This window comes from Grampus griseus, assembly GCF_964374135.1.
Source record: "Grampus griseus genome assembly, chromosome: 12".
Classification (NCBI taxonomy): Eukaryota; Metazoa; Chordata; class Mammalia; order Artiodactyla; family Delphinidae; genus Grampus; species Grampus griseus.
In genome coordinates this window covers 72046772-72063348 of record NC_139006.1, presented here as the reverse complement: position 1 = coordinate 72063348, position 16577 = coordinate 72046772, and the positions used below count along the sequence as shown (strand labels likewise).

General features: G+C 52.6%; 2 protein-coding genes across 2 annotated transcripts in view; one reads left to right on the top strand and one right to left on the bottom strand.

The window, feature by feature from the left end:
* Positions 1 to 9950, bottom strand: part of ONECUT2 (one cut homeobox 2) — a gene marked incomplete at both ends in the record, with an annotated part of 39716 nt that extends 29766 nt beyond the window's left edge. The window contains one exon of the mRNA XM_082668057.1: positions 8711 to 9950. Coding sequence (XP_082524183.1) covers positions 8711 to 9950 — 1240 coding nt within the window. The remainder of the gene's footprint in view (positions 1 to 8710) is intronic.
* A 1409-nt stretch (positions 9951 to 11359) lies between these two features.
* On the top strand, positions 11360 to 14592 carry LOC309830538 (uncharacterized protein; the record flags this gene model as incomplete). The annotated part of the gene is made up of 4 exons (XM_082667131.1): positions 11360 to 11457; positions 12649 to 12724; positions 13894 to 14048; positions 14365 to 14592. The coding sequence occupies exons 1-4, from the start codon at positions 11404 to 11406 to the stop codon at positions 14590 to 14592; spliced, it is 513 nt and encodes a 170-aa protein (XP_082523257.1). The 5' UTR covers positions 11360 to 11403.
* Between the last annotated feature and the right edge of the window lie 1985 nt (positions 14593 to 16577).

Sequence of the window (16577 nt, the reverse complement as noted above, 5' to 3'; positions counted from 1 at the left end):
TCTGCAGATAAATACATTAGCTCACCTAAGGAATCATTAATATTTTTCAATCACATAAAACAAACATGAATGTCTGAACACAACCCAAGAGATAGCCAATTAGGAATAGCACATGGAACATGTTGAAAAAAAAAAATCACAAATGGATGTTATTTACAGAACAAAAAGGGTCAAGGAAGAAATAAAACGGATCATGCCAACAGTTCTGGAAACAAAGGCGACTTTCATTTTCATTTCTGCAAACACAAAGGGTACTGAGCAATATTTAGCAATTCCTGTTACATCTACACTGCTCAATAAGAAAAAGTTGTACCCTACTCCTGGTCTGGTTTCTACCTACTTCCATCAGGACACACAACTCCAAGCCCTTCTCTTTGAAAGTGACTTCAGTGTTCATGCTCATATACAGAGTCCAAAATATTGCATTTCGGGGGACAATTTTATTCCCAATTTGCTACAAATGAACCAAAATAATTTTTGTGGAAGTATCACTGCCTTTAAGTGAACCACTGTAAATGAACCAAGCTAGTGGCTTGATTGAAATAATTTTACAGTAGCTGATGTTCCTGTGATGTTGTTACTCTAGCATCTAAACAGATTTTGTTTTGGGGGGAGGGAAAGAGAGAGAAGAGGAGAGAAAAGAGGAGATCGCTAAATGCATCTATTTTGTCCTTATCCCTGCATGTCATCTTAGAAGAATGAGAGAAACATTCCCCAACCAAGTCATTACACATTTCAGTCTGATTCAGTTTCACTTCCCACAATTCTGCCTCTTGACTCCTCCCCTCCTTCCCCCTTTTCATTTTTGTTTGGTTTGGAGTGTGGGCTTAATGCCCAGCTATCCTAGATGAGAACACTTAAAGGAATATCGCAAGCGCAAAGGGTAAATCTATTGAATGAGGGTCTTTAACTATGTGGTTTCCTTAAAGGGAAAGGTTGGATCAATAGGATCAATAGGAAAGGTTTCCCTGGCCCTGCATAAAAGGGTAAGGGCTTCTCTTTTCACTGGTTTAACTTTACTCTCTGACAAATGCAAATCAATGGATCTGTGTTTACAACAGATTCCCTAACAGACCCAACCTGGGTAAAGCCCAGAGCCTCGCCCTGGGGGTGGGGAGTCCAAGCTTGCTCTAGGGGGATGCTCTAGGGCAGAGCTTAAGGCTCAAGGCCCTGGGGGTGGAGTGGGCTTGCTGCCCACTGGGATCCTGCTGCTGCCGCCTGTGGTCTCTCCAAAGAGGACAGAAAAAAATGGAGCAATGGAGCTCCAGACTCTTCCAAAGATGTCTCAACCCATCATAAACATAAAGCCCAAATTCCTAGGATCTGGTGAGCCAGTCAACCTTGTTTCCTACCAGTATAGATCTGGGAGGTTGACTACACAGAGGAAGCTGGAGTGGGATATCTACAATTGGAGCGGCCCATGCATTTCAGCTCTAGAATTCTCCTTCTGTCCTTTCTTAGGTGGTAACTGGCTCTCTTAGCTATTACAAGGCAAACCACTGAAACCGTGGGTTCTTTCCCCCTTAATTTTACCTTTCCCTTTAAAAACGTGATGCTTTCCAGAGATTACATGACTTCAAGTCAATACCAGTTACAGAGAAATTATTTTTCTTCCTGCAGGAGAAAGTATATGTATATTTGATTACATGAGCCAAAGTCCAATGCTGATTAAATTACATTGGAGGTGTGCTTCCAACCCAAACAAAGTCTGCTTTCTACAGAAGAGTAATGGATCTTCAAATGGCGAGAGAGGCGCCAAGGTGGAACGCAGAGCCTCCCTTCCCTCTGGGACAATTTGCGTTGGCCAGTTTTTCACAACAATGTCCACAATGTCCACTTCTCCCCCAGTGAGACTAGCTCTGTGTGCACAGCCCGCAGCCTGCTTCCATGCCTTGCCATGCCTCAGATGGGCTGAGCTACCCAGGCTACCGCCCTGCCCCTGCAAAAACCTGTGTACACTTCTCAGGGTCTTCACCTGGAGTGAAACTTGGAAATCAAAAGTTAAGCTTTTCCCAAAGGCACTGAAGTGCATTAGGGGGACAGACTGGGTGATGAAAGGGGGTGCTGATGGGCCCCCAGCCCACCTTGAGCAGGCTCTGTACCTGACAGTATAAATGTCCCTGTTGGGTTCCCTCATAGTGGTCTCTCCCCACTAAGAAAAGTATCCCCTCAGAGGAAGCAATTGTCCCCAGGTCAGGAAAAACAAGGATCTCTGAGAGGGTTGGGGACAAGGATAATCCAGAATCGGCAGATGAAGTTTAAGGCCCAGGGTTCCTCAATATTCACCCTTTTCCCCAGGGCCCTTTATCCAGACAATTATTTCTATTTATTCCCTCCTCATTTTCCTTCCTTTGGCAAGAGTCCAGAAACTAAATCCCTCTGCTTCTCCTCTGAGGTTTTCATTCCTCCAGGGATACCCCCGACAGGATACCACTTTCCCTCAAGACAGTGTCTACCCACACCAGCCACCAGCAATAGTGTGGTGGCGTCCAGTACCTTCTTCCTGAGAACTCTTCAACCCCCTTCGTCTGATCTTCCTTTAGAAACAGGTTCTAGAGCCCAGAAAACCAAGAGGCGACCCTGAAGTGAAATTCTGGATTGAAGAAAGCTGGAGAGGCAGCCTCTTTCCCCCTCAGGGTTCAGGCCTGGAGCTCTAGAAGGTAAACCCTGCCCAGGGTCCCCTGTTACCTCTGGGCAGACACGTGTCTCTGGAGAGAAGTGGGGCCGCTCTCAGAGACACAGAGAATCTGGGCGGCTCAGTTTCCCCTCTGCCCCACCCCCACCATTCACCAGGAATCCAGCCCTGTTTTAGGATTCTAAGATGGGGTTGGAGGAGACTCTAAGATTCCACCCTCCAAAACCCCACCTGCCCCTCCCAGAACCTAAGAGCCCTTCACCGGGAGCTGGAGGGGAGGGGCCCGCTGTCTGCCTCACCAAAAGGAAACCTCGCCACCCTTTTTGGTTTCTGTATCTGATCACCGGACCTAGTTCAATGTAGGTTTTCAGAAGAGGGGTAGGGCTCATTCGGACTAGGAATCAAGGAGCTGTATCAGAGCTCTCTTCTCTAAGGAAACCCACTGGAAGGAAGACGACCCCTATCTCTGGGGAGGACAGAAAGAAATGACTGCTTCCCCTTTGCCACATGGCAAAGCAGAATAACGCAAGATTTGGGGGGTTTTCTCTCTCCTTTCCTTCCTCCTTTTTCTCATTTCGTTGTTGGAGAAGGAAGGAAAACACTCCTTTTCGTCCAGGTTGAAACCTTCTCTTGAAGGAAAAGCTTAGTATTTCTAAAACTGGAGAATTTATAATTTCAAAAAACCCGAACAATTTAGTTCTTATCTCACCCCCACTACCGTCCCAGCTCTTTCTTTCCTTCATCCACCTTAGTGTTCCTTCTGGAAGAATAAGCCATTTGGCGAAAGGAGCCATTGGCAGGATGTGGAGGTCTTCCTGCCAGAGGGAAGGGACAGCTCTGAAGTTCTTTCTTTTCCCGTCAAGGCAGGTGTCTCAGAGAAAACCTCTCTACTAGGGCCAGGTCTGAGTCCCGCGTCTCAAGGGGGAAGATCTCTCCAGCTGCTGGGAAGGGGAGCTGGGGCGGGGCAGTTCCCCAGGCTGGTGTTTCTTACCAGCCGGGGCAAGAAACAAGATTCTTCTCTGGTTGTGACCCAATTAGCCCAGAGCAGACCATTCTGAGGGGTGAAGCCCAGGCCATTGTCACTGGGGCCTCGTTTAACTGTCCAACTAATGCACCAGCGTAGAAAGTCTGCGAATGGGAACATTTAATGAGAATGTTCTTTCTTAATGAAAACAAGGATGGAGCGATCCGCGGAACAGGAAGCTGCGAGGTTAGCAGGCAGCGTTAAAGACGTCGTTTCTATACGTCTGTGTCTCTAGCTCTGCTTTGCAAGGAAGTTCATCTGTACCATTTTTTCTAGGTTCCCACATATATGCGTTAATATTTGATATTTGTTTTTCTCTTTAGAGACGTCGTTTCTAAAGTTCGGCTTGGACGTTCCCGCATATGGAGAGGAGACCAAATTTCCCGGATGGTTTCCGTGGAGGAAAGAAGTTGCTCCCGGCCCTGCTGGACCAGATGCGGGCCGCGCGGGGCAGAGGCGAAGGCACGCTAAGCACGAGAGGACTCGGGCGCCGAACCACCCGCAGAGCCCGCGGCAGCGAGCGCAGAAAGCGGCGTTGCGCGCGCGGGGACCGGGGGAGAGGGCAGGCGGCCTGGCGACAGCAGGAAACCTCGAGTAGGAAGCGGCAGGCTGGAGCCGCGCGGGGTGAAGCAGCGGCCAGACCCGAGAACCCGCCTGCAGCTGCGGAAGCAGCGCGGCGGGAGCGCCGGGGAGCCAGGCCGCTGGCGAGCGCTCTGCTGGGAAGAGGGCGCCGTCGGGCTTACTGGAAACGCGCCGGATCAAGTTCCAGATCAATGAAATCTGGGTCTACACGTTAACATTATTGTTGCCAGCATTAATGCTCTTTTAATCTTCTAAACATTATCAGCATCGATCTCCCTCCATATACACATTTGTTTGAGAAAGTGACATAACCACATGGTGGAAAGCCTGGAATAAAAATAAATGCGCAGCCTCTCGCATCGAGGGCGCCCGTGGACTCAGGCTACTTCTCGCCCGCGCGTTCACTAACCTCCCTCGCGTCCCGCCGGCTCGGCCCAGCTCCCGCCCACCCTAATGTGAGTTGGGAAGGTGTTCTCGAGGCACCGGGGACTTGACCAAGCAAGGATGGTAGTGAGCTTTTCAATTATTAATCCGACCAGCCAGCAGGAGAAAACATCTTGTGTTCCGTACCGACGTGGTACATCCGTCCTCTCCGGCTCGGATCCCGAACTAAACCTTCGGGAGAGACCGGCTGAGCCCGGCCGAGAGGCTGACCAGAGGGAGGGGTGGGAGTCGGGGTGCGGGTCTCTGCGGATGAGGTCCCCGCCCCCGTCCCTAGGCTTAGGGTGGCCTGAGGACGTCCCCTGGCGCCAAAAGGAGCCGCGCACGCACGTGGTGCCCCTGGCAGGCGCCGCAGCGTTGTGCCCTGGCCACGCTCCGCTGCCGCGGGCGTCAGGTGGCCCAGGCGACATCCCGTTGGGTTGGTTAAGGGCCCTCCGCTGCCTCAACAAGAGGTGGCTCCGGACTGGTCGCTGGGAGCTGCTGCCTGGGGAGGGCCGGGCGTCTGTTCGCCGCGGGGACGCGAGGCAGGCTCGGGGCGGGCCGCCCCGGGAGCCCGGCTCACAGAAGGCGGAAACCTGGGCAGGGTGTGTCGTCGGAGGGTCTCTGCTCTGTCTTCCAGTTGTTGGAGGAAACCACTCCCGCCACTGGGGCCTCGGTCGTCCTCCGCGAGGTGCCCATCCACTTTCTTGCCTGGGTTCTCTCGGTCCCTCCAGGTTCGTGTGTGCTTAGTTCAGAGGCCTCTTGAGGATTTGTGCTTGAACACGCTGGAGTTTGTCCTCGCCGCCTCTTGCCGGGTTAATAAAAACTGCTCTGCCGGAGCCATATCCGGGGACCACGGAAGAGACCGAAGCCCGCATGGTTGCAGTTTCGGCCCTCGCCACCTTTTATGAACGAAGTCGTGCACTTGGAGCCCATTTCTCTGAAATCTACTGTTGAGGCAATCTGAGCTCCCCCATCTTCTCCCTTCCCTTTTGCAATGCTATCCCGGGCTGTGGATACACCGAGGCGGTCGGCGCTTCTGTTGTGATGGGGGTGTACTTCACCTAAGGGTGCGGTTGCCGACACTGGCCCAAATCAGGCATCTTAACTCTGCGGTTCCTCAAACCCCTATCTGCTTACCTCTGGCAAGACCCAAAATGAGAAAGAGAAAGCGAAATTAAAAGAGAGAGAGAGAGAGAGAGAAAGAGCTGGTCTCGATGAGATGGGGGGCTGGTCGGTCTCGGCGAGGTTCGGGCCTGGGAGTCAGGCAGAGCCGCCCTGTACAATCACTGGGATTGTTTAACCCGCAGAGCTCAACGGTGTGGGCCCTCGGCAGCGTCCTGGCGAGATTCCGATCCATACTCCTGGAGGAGAAGGGCTCAGCTTTTCTTCTCCATTTGCTCCTGTCCCCTAGCGCTCCAAGTACATAATACCAGCCCCAGCTTCTGCATCAGTGTCTGAAGAGACTGATCTACTGACCCCAAACTGAAAAGCTTCCTATGTAATAATAACCACTCAACACACTTGTAGTTGCTGATCGAATGGCCAGATAAAAAGACTAAAGCTTTTGTCCCTTTTCAACTCTGGGTAATAAAACAGACACACATTTGAATGCCTGAGCAAAGCGGGGTCCCTCGCAGGAAATTCCCAGTCGCTGAAGGAGGCTTTCAGACTCCCACTGAGGGGGCTTTCTTGCTCCTGCTCTGAAAATCCCCGATGCTGCCTGAGGCCAGCCCCTGAGGAGTGGCCCCGGGACTCTCCCGTGGTGGGTGGTGGGACTGGGGTCCCCCAGGGATGCCACACTCTCCCCCATCCCAGCAATGCTGTTGCAAAAATGCTTGAGACCGGCTAGCCAGGAAAGCATTACTTTCCAAATCACTTTCAGACATACATTGGCAGAGGGCACGTGTTTTAAAAATCTCTGTCTTTTTCGGGACAGGCGTGAGGGGGCGGCAGCGCTCTGAGATCAGCCTGACTAGAATAGCTGTCATCCTGCCTTTACCTTACCCTGGTCCCCCCTCCCCAAGACCGGCTGCCAAGTTTCTTCCAGCTGCCTGTGCCCAAGAAGCCAGCCCTTGCTGAAGCTCACCCGTGAGGGACTAGAGGCCTTTTCAGGGGCCTAAGATAAAGGGGTACCACACTGTTTGGAATTGTCAGTAAGCTTCCAGTTTTTCACGGATAATCTCTATTCACTGCTTAATCTTTGAGAGGAACCAAGAGCAATCAGAGAAAATTGTAGGAGAGGATGAAGAGTAAAAAGCTAAATGAGCAGAAAGATAAAGTAGGTTTCTAAATCCATGCAGAACTATTTGGAGTCCACCGATGTGGGGAAGCCCTTGGCGGCGGGTCTAGTTTCTTTACCTTTTCAGATCAACACTGCTGGGAGATTACTGACTGGAGATCCGAATCCTCCAACAGCGGGCAAAGGCGGAGGCTGTCAGAGTGGAAACGCCCCCTCCCCAAGCCTGGGCGAACACGTTGCCTGTCACACCCCCCAGCCCTGTCCGGCGTAAGTAGAGTGCACCGTACAAGCCAGACTCAGCGGTGCGAGGATAGCCCCGGGGAGCCGGAGAGGAAGCCTGAGCTCACAGCTCCGGAAGCGCGTTGTGTGCGGCTCGGAACCGCGCGCTACCCACTACCCGTACCTATGTAAATCACTGCCACCACGAATTGTCCGCCAGATAATCCGACGATCGGGAGAGACAGCCTCAATCCAAAAGACGCTGCCCATCTCGGCCTGCGTCCGGGTACCGTGCGCCCTCCCCAGTGGGGCGCCTGGACACTTTGCCCCTCTTGGCCCGTGGCAGGGTCCTGGGGGCAGCGCAATTGCCACGCGCACCGCGCTGGGTCTGTGCGCACTAAAGCGCGCAACTGTGTGCCAGTCGCAGCCACGACTGCGCCTTTCTCTCTGGTTCCCGCCGCCCACGCAGGAGGTTTCTGCGCTCCTAGAACAATAGAGGGCTGTACCTCGCGGCTCTGCCGCTAGAGGAGGCACAAAGAGCCAAGCCAGCTACAGAACAATGTAACCAATGCGTCGACCCGTCCTCTCCCGCCGGCCGCAAGCCCTCCCCGTCGCCGAGCTACGCGCACAATCAGCGTCCGCTTAATGCAAAGGCGGAGCCTGTAGCCCGCGGCCAAGATGCGTTAACTAACCTGCATCTTAATTTTTTCTGCACCTCTTCCCGCGAGCTCCCAGTCTCTCCCGGAGGCCCCAAACCTCGGCAAATCCTGGCAGACGCTGGGAGCCGGGCAAGGGCGGCCGGCGAGTGAGGCAGGACGCTCTCTACTCTTAGTTGCTTATCTCCCGTCCTCCCAGAGAGGTGGATGTGGCAGTCCCAACCTTCGTCCTTGTACCCTCCCCTCACTGTGGGCAGTGACAAGGGACCTGGCCCCAGCCTGCTCTTTCGATCATAAAGTCCCCGTGTCAATGTCAAGGCTGGAAACGGGCTCGGGAAGCGCTGTTGTACCCTGGTCACCCGTTCTCCGCGTGGGCAAGGCTGTGACTCTTGTCAGTGACCAAACAAGTTTGCCTCCCGCTCCCCCACCCCAGCCCACCAACTGCCTCCATACAGGGAGACCAGGCAGCTTGGAAAACTGAAACGTATTGCCTAAGCAAGCTTGGAAATGTATTGTCTAAGCAAGAGTTCAAGTGCACAGGGTTTCCAATAAAGGCAATCCCCCTTTCCTGTGAGTCCTGGAAAGAGAGGGCTCCTAGCGGACACGGTGCACCCCCATCGCGACTCCCACAACTGGGTAAGGTCGGAAGGAGAGGGCAGAGTTGGCACGTTGACCAAAGCGCGAATAAAATGCGGGTGGGGGTCGGTCAGGAAGCCCAGGAGACAAGGAGGGAGGAAGGAAGAGAAGAGAAAGGGAGAACAGAAAGAAGAGAGGAGAAAGAGGAAACAGAAGAAGAAATAAAGTAGAGAAGAAATAGGAAGTGTGGAGAGGAGGCGAGAACCAGAGATGTGGCTAAGCGCCCTCACCCGGGGCCACAGGCACCCCGGAGCCCTCTCCCAGCACCCTGGCTCCAGGAGACCCTCTGGGCTTACCTGCCAGGCGTAAGGCAGACATGCGCTGGAACTCGGGCTCCTGCAGCCACTTCCACATCCTGCGGAAGGTCTCCCTGCCAGATTTGAGTTTACTCCACGGTTTGGGGTTCCGGAGCAGGTCGGAGAGAGTCCCCTGAGACCGGCACAACACCCTCTGCGCGAAGATCGCCTGTGGGATGCTGTAGCGCTTCAGCTCGGCGGTGATGCGCTGGGCCACCTCTTTGGTGTTGATCTCCTCCAGCTGGCCTGATGTGGCCACCTGCGATCCCGAAGAGGACGAGGGTGGCCTCTCACGGCTAGGCGCCAGCACCGGCCCATGGGACTGAGCGTGGCCCGGGTGGTGTAGGCCGTTGAGGTGAGACATCATGGCCGCGGGCGGGGTGCCCAGACCGCGGGACAGGTGTTGCTCACCGCGGGTCAGCATGGCAGTGTGGTGCGCGTCGAAGTTGGGGCTGAGCATTTTGTCGTGGCCCGGGGGCCCGTAGCTGGGCAGGCTCTGCTGCGCGTTGTGGAGGCCGCCCAGCCCGTTGCCCAGCGGCGTGGCGGCCAGCGGGGACAGGCTCTGGCTCATGCCGGGCATCTCCTTGTAGGGGCTGTAGAGGTTGTTCATGGTCGGGAGCCCTCGCTCGTCGCGCATGAGGGTGAAGCTGCCGCTGACGTTGCCCGACAGGCGCTGGTGGTGGTGGTGGTGGTGGTGGTGGTGGTGAGGGTGCGGGTGCGGGTGGTGGAACTTGTCCGACACGGTGGAGATGGGCGGCAGCGGCTGGAGAGGCGTCAGCGTGGTGTAGGTGTTGCTCATGCCCATGCCGGGCGGGGACGAGTCGCAGGACATGCTCATGGCATGATGGAGCGGGATGGAGAGCTCGGGCCGGTAGTCGCCGCCGTCCAGGATCGAGGCCATGCTAGTGACCATGGCCGAGCGCGACGCCGCTGCTGCCGCCGCTGCCGCCGTGCCCAGCTCCTGGTGCGCCGTTGGCGGCGGCAGCGGCGGCGGCGGCGGGCCCCGCAGCGAGCCAGCGGCGCCGCGGCCCGCGTGGTGAGGGCTGGTGCTGGCCAGCAGCTCCTGCTCATGGCCCGGGCCCCCGCCGCCGCCCCCGCCGCCCCCGCCGCCGCCCCCACCGCTGCCGCCGCCGGCCGGCCCGTGCAAAGTGCCCAGACTTTCCATTGTCAGCTCCGGGTTCATGGCGCAGCCTTCTAGGTCTTTGGTGAGGCATCGATAGGCGGTGTAGGCAGCCTTCATTCAGTCCATCGGGGCCCGGGGGCGGCGGGGGCGGCGGGGGTGGCCGGCGGGCTGGCAAGGCGCGCGTGGCGGAGCTCTGCCGCGGGAGCAAGGGAGGGCGCGGGAGTGCGTGAGCGTGTGGAGGGGAGCGTGCGTGCGGGTGTGCGCCCCGGGCTGCGGGCGGGCGGGCGCGCCCGGGGTGGGGGTGGGGTGGGGTGGGGGCGGACGGGGCGTGTGTGCGGGAGACGGGAGGGGGCGGGGAAGGAGGGAGGGATCACCGAGTCCCGCCGCTCGGGGCGGCGCGCTGCCTAGCCATGTCCGAGCCCGCTCCGGTGCCGACGTCTTCTGTTTGGGTGAGCGGGAGCTGTCCAGAAGGGCTCTGCCGCTCGCCGGGGCAGCCAACCTACCTTCCCGGACCCGGGGCGGGGCAGTGCCCGATGGGCGCCGCGAGCAGCCACTGCGTGGCCGCGACTGCCCCGGGAGGCGGGCCTCCTGCGCACAGCTGCCAATGGCTGAGGAGCGGGCGGGGCCGCGCGTTTCACGTTTGGCTGACGGCTCTGTGCTTTTTTTTTTTTTTTTTTTCCTCCTTTGCCACTGGAATCAAACGTCAAGGAGAGGAAGAGAGGGAGGGGAAGAGAGGGTAGTGGGGAGAGAGGCGAGAGAGCGAGTGAGGGAGAGAAATTACGTTAAAGATGCCGCTCTGTGTCTCTCCGGAGCTGCTGCGACCTGGGCTAAAGGGCTTTGCTTCAGTTCCCGTTGCTTCACCCCAAAGCTTTTATCGAGGCAAGCCAGGAGGGAAAACTCCTGCTACGTGCTGATGTAAAAACAATCCCACGTCTCCTAACAAGCTACTTCCCAAGCGTCCCTAGCTGGGAGCCAGTAGTTTAGCCTTTAAAAATGCGGGCGCTAATGTATTCTAATGTAGGGTAAATTCCCGAGACTGGGGAGTGCGGAATCTACGGGGCGAAGGAACTCAAGCGCCCTCGCTGCCTGCTAGCTGCGGCCGGCGGACGCAAGCCCACCCGCGGCGCGGGCCGCAGTAATGCCTGCAAAGTTAACACAATAACATCATTTAATTACCCGGCGAGCCCATAAATCTCTCAGTTATGAGCCTTCAGAAGGGCCCCTGCTAGATTGCAAAACAAAACTAGAACACCAGGAGCTACGGTTTCAAGGTGACCAAATGCTTGCTGCGCGAGCGAGTTGGAAAGGAGTGGTGGGAGGGGGCGGGGGCTGGAGGGGGGTAGTGTACAGCAGGGTTGTTGCCGATGCCTTAGTTAGCAAACTTCTCCTGGGGGTAGGGAGTATGTAAACGTCCGGGACGTTACTCGCGGATCTTCCCCCTAACACACACACACACACACACACACACACACACACACACACACACACACACACACACACACACACACACACACACGTCTCTCGAATCCCGGGAGAGGAACGCCCTGGGTTACGGCTGTGGATAGATGACATGGAGCCCATATCTGTATATTCAAACCTTGTTTCTGAAAAGACCAGAGCCCTGGTGAGTTCTAGAACGCTCGCAAGCCGCAGCTTTGAAAAGTGTACCTTCATCTACCCAGGATTGCCGTTGTTTAGTAACCCCTGGTCGGCGACTGGGAGTGGAGCGGGGTTGTAGAGAGAAGGTGGAGATTTCTGCGGCCCGGGTTGGGGTGGAGGGGGTAGTTGAAGGCAGAGAGCCACTCGGCATTGAAAACCTTACAAGAAACAGATTCTTCCGAAGCAGGTTGCGTTCTGTTTGCCTGCAAAGATTCAAGCTAGCTGAGGTTGCGCAGATGTTGCCTTTGTTTAAAGAGACAGTAATTAAGGACAGGGTGGACGTAAGTTGGAGAAGCGTGACCTATTTTCTTTTGATCAGCTGTCAAAAGAAGAGCAGGGGGTCTCCTTAAGACAGCCCCCTCCAACAACTTCCAGCTGTTAGAGAAAACTTGATAAGAAAACAAGGACACAGTCTGGAATACTGTATGTGCCTCTCTGGCGCTAGAGAAAGGTTTTATTCATTTGGAAAACAGTTCTTAGTCTTGGTGACCTTTTACGGCTGCCCTCCTCTCTCTTCTAGCTACAGAGCAAAAAAATCCACCCCCTCCCACATCATGCTGTCACATGAACGTACAGTGACACTATTTCTAGATCAACTTTATTGAATTCTGGCCAATACCTTGCCAATTATTCTTTCAAATAGCCTCTTCTTGTGATATCAAAGCCTGAGTAAGAAAGTGGATGATCCCCTGCTTTGCTAGACATACTTTTCTAGATGCTCACATCTTTTAATGTCACAGTACTAGACAGGTAAAATCACTCAGTTTTCTGTTTCTCTGACTTTCCTCTCTTCCTCACCTCTCCTACCATCTCTCTTCACCCTCCCCACCTTGTATATGGCAGCTGGACATTTGGGATAATTTGAAAGTTAATGTTTGAAATACACACCGAGTTGAACAAAAGTTCACAAGAGTGCAATCCCGTTGGTCCAGGAGTGCTCAGACACTGAAATAAGGCAGGAGAGGAGCAAGACAGGGGAAAAATCTGTTTGATGTGCCCCAGTGCCGAAGGCAGCCTCCTCTGCCCTGGCTTCAGGCTCAAACAGTGGCCAGTGACCCCAGGCTGGGACATCTGGTAGGCACTGCCTCCGTTCAGAAACCTAGGCATATAAATTGCCATTTAAATAAAATTTCAAAATTATAAACTCATTTCCCAGGCTACCAGGATAAATCTGCTCCTGGGTATTCCACCTCGGTGTGCCTGGGAGCAGTCACGTGCTGGGGAGTTGAAAGGTGAGTTGCATATTCTCGCTGCCTCGCTCCTTCCTCCCTCCCTCCTCCCCTCCCCTTCCCTCGATCAATATTGGCGATCTCAGGGAAATCATGAAATCGCATTGGCTTCTTTGTGTATAATTTCATTGGGCTAGATTAAAGCAGACTTTTCACGTTGTTTTTCTGATAGCGGTTTGAGGTTTTATATTTCAACCCAAAACCCATTGAAAAGAAAAATTAATGTGCTTGTTTACTCAGCATCCTAATTTTTACTGAATTAAGTTTGCATGTTTTCTCCCTTTCTTTTTAAACCAGAAAAATAGTATCTACTTGAAGATAATTTTAAGAATATCAGTACTAATACAATTTTCAAATATGTTTTGAAATATCTTTGATTTTTTTCTCTATAGTTCTTCGAGAAAATAAAAAGGAAGAGTTGCTTTCTAACCACCCCTTGTTAAGCACACATGCTCTAACCTTCGGAAGTTCTACGACTCAAATTTTTTTCTTTTAATTTGAAGTTACACTCCTGTTCCCCCTGACCGTATAGAAATGTGGCAGCAGAAGTGCTACTTCACGACTGTTAGAATCTGGACAAACAGTTGCACCAGCCATTATATCAGGAGCAGGATATCCATTACTTAGAATACCCCATTTGCAGGGCCGATTTTCTTCAAGACCAAACACTTAAATGATTCAAAAGAAGCCTGTAAATAAAATGCAGCTTTGACAACAAATATAAGCTATTGTACTGTAAAAGAAAAAAAAATTGAAGTTGAGCAAGTGCAGAAAAAGACTGGAAAATTTTACTGGACTTTTCATATGATTTTTCACATTAAAAAAATTTTAAGGGTCTGAGAGGGAGAGAGACATGAACATTCAATTAAAACAGAGACCCTATAAATTATTCACGAAAAAAATAAACACACCACAAGTAAACCCAATCTGGATAAGGGGTCCAACAGCTCTGTTTTTACTAAACAACTGTAACCACAGCCCAAACCCTGGGTAGAACGGGGGCTGCTTATTTCCACCCAAATGTTCAAAATCCTGAAGAAGGTTTTGTGTTGGGCAGAACGGATTTGCGCTACAACTAGGTTTATCAGAGCAATACAAAGAAACATAATGGTGGACTGACTTGGACTATTTTATTTTTGTCCTTCCCCAAACCATCTGGCGTGTGAGTGTAGGGGTATTGATCAGGATCTGTGAGCTGCAGACCCCATGCCAATCCATAGCGTTTCTGGCAATCAGCGTCGCCCATGAATTGCAGCTGTCTGTGCAGCTCCTGAACAGAAATCTTCGAAAAAGTCCCCCACTTATCAAACACATCATCCGTTCAGGGGTAAGTCAATGTCATTTCTTTGTCATTCCATGAGCAGGGATTATGCAGGAGAAAGTTTTTGTTGTCTGTTGTATCTGCTGCTGTGCCTTTTTTTTTTTTTTTTAAAGGAAGGAGAGCAATTTTCTAGCCATTGAATGGTAATGGTTTTCCAGAAAGGCCTCAAGCGTTTGTAGGAATCTGACGACAAATACTGTTTTAATATTGTGGGGGAATTTTAAGAGGAGGGGGACATTCTTATGTTGCTATACACAAACAATAATAGTGATAATAGAGGGTTCCTTTTAATGACAGAGGATTTTCTCCCCTTTTCTCGCAGCCCCTGGTGATGAAGATGCTGCAAGTCTGTGATTACACTTGCAGATGGACGGTGGGTGCTAGTGGCGGAAAAGGCGTCTTCGGAATTGTGGCTCTGTTTGATATCTCCATTAGCTGCAGTTTTCTTCTGCCTGAAAGCTCGGGCTGGTTGAGCATAGGGAGGAGAAAACCAAAACCGATGCCTAGCCCCACTAACTCCCTTTGGCCTCTGAGCTCAGAAATTCACTGATACTTCTGAGTTTCCAGGTGAATCTAGGAAAGTCTGAAACAAAGTTTTCTAGGTGTTGAGGCCGAACCGGTCCTTTTTCGTCTGCTTCTGGCTCTGCGTGGATGTTGTTAATATCGAAAAGGCCAAGTTAGAAGAGCTGGCGGGGGACTGCCCTGAACTTTTGGGTGGACAGACAGACATTTTGCGCCAGGGTCGGGGGAGAGTTGGCGTTTGTTAGTGTTCTTCCCACCCTCAGCTAGCCTCTTAGGAAAAGAAAAACGAAGCTCCCGGAGCCCTCCCTGCCGGGGGAGCGTTCTCTCGGAGCCCTAAGCCCTGGTGCCTGGATTCGAAGGTGGGGAGTAGGGTCGCGGGGCGAACCCAGCGGGGTGTCGGAGCCTGGGCTTAACCCACCTAGCCTCAGTAGTCCAGGCGCGGGGAGTGGGCGAGCTTGGGGGAGGGGAGGGGCGGAGGAGACCCCACCCCAAGAAGCTTTGGCACCTGCTCTGGGGCAGCGGGTCTGGACAGGCAGCGGCAGCCCGAATCCAGACCTCCGCAGAGCAAAGCTTCTAGCGCGTCCGCCTGGCTAGTTTTAAAGAAGGCTTGGGACTAGGTCGGCCGACCTTGATCGCCTCCCTCCACTCCCTCAGAGAGGGGACTGCTGGAGTTTTGTGTCCTCAAGCGCACACACACACACACACACACACACACACACACACACACACACACACACACGCGCGCGCGCGTTTCTGTCCTCCTTCCTCCCTGCCCTCTCTGGGTTCCCCGGCCCCCTCTCAGGAGGAGTTTGCCCGGGCTGTGTGCCCGGGCCTCTGAACTGGACCCGAGATGACTGTCGCCAGGGCTGGGTGGCGGGACTGCAGTCCCTGCCAGGGGATTTCCTTCGAATTCGGTGCTCACGACAGACTCTCCTCTGGGGGCCCCCCTTCCGGTTCTGTTTTAGAGGCTGCTACCACTCGGGAAGCTGGTGGGAGAAATAATTTGACTCTTGGAGGAAATTTAAAAAGTGAAGGGGAATTTGAGGATTCAAAGCTCCGAAGATCAGAAGGCTGATTTATTTATTTATTTAGTGGGAGGAGGGTGGGCGCGGGGAGCCGGAAGCCTGACTCTCACAACTACGTAGGCTTTTTTTTCCCCCTGAAAGAACGTTGAGCTTTAAGAAAGCAACTTGTTAATCTGAAAACCACGACGAATTTTCTCCTCACAGGCCTTCAGTTCCTGTCCCATGATTTCTCTCCCCCCACAGCCCCGAAGTCTTGGTTTTAAACCGTGTGGAGCTGCGGTCGCATTTTCTTTTTACAGTGGGTTTCCAAAAGTACCATCCAAGTATACTTAAAGTTTTCCTCTCCTCCAGTTGTCACCCCACAAAAGAATAACTGGCTTGAGGTCCTTTTGTTCAGGTCAACTTGTGCGTGAAATCTTTTTGTTGTCCTTTCAAAGGAAGGCAAAAGTTGCAGTTGATTTTAAAAAGGACGAATTTAACTCTCTGAAAGTGGAGCTGTTTTCAAGTTGCTCTGAGACGCTAAGCACGGGCGTCGCTTTTATTTATTACCTTCTTAAAACGATCATTTATTTGCTCTGGACATAACAATTTTTGATTGAGGATTCAATATTGTTTAGACATTAATACAGATACCTAGCACTTCCCCTCTCTATGAAAATGGGGGGTTTAAAATTTTTTTCGTATAATTTCAATCGTCTAGCTACAGTTGATTTTTTTCTTTAAAGTACAGAGTATTAAAAGAGTTGATCAGATTTTAAACTTGAAAATATTATTTCCGATTTCAAAGATAATATTTCTGTTGGAAAACTAAAACCCAACCCAGGGGTATAAAATATTTATGCGAATCAGACCATTTCTTTTTTTAAAAAAATCGCATGATATATATATATTTTAGATTCCTGGGATATCAGCTTCCAAGGATATTAAATAACCAAGGAGTCCGAGCTGATTTTTCAAGGTGATACAATCAAAAGTATAACAGAAAACA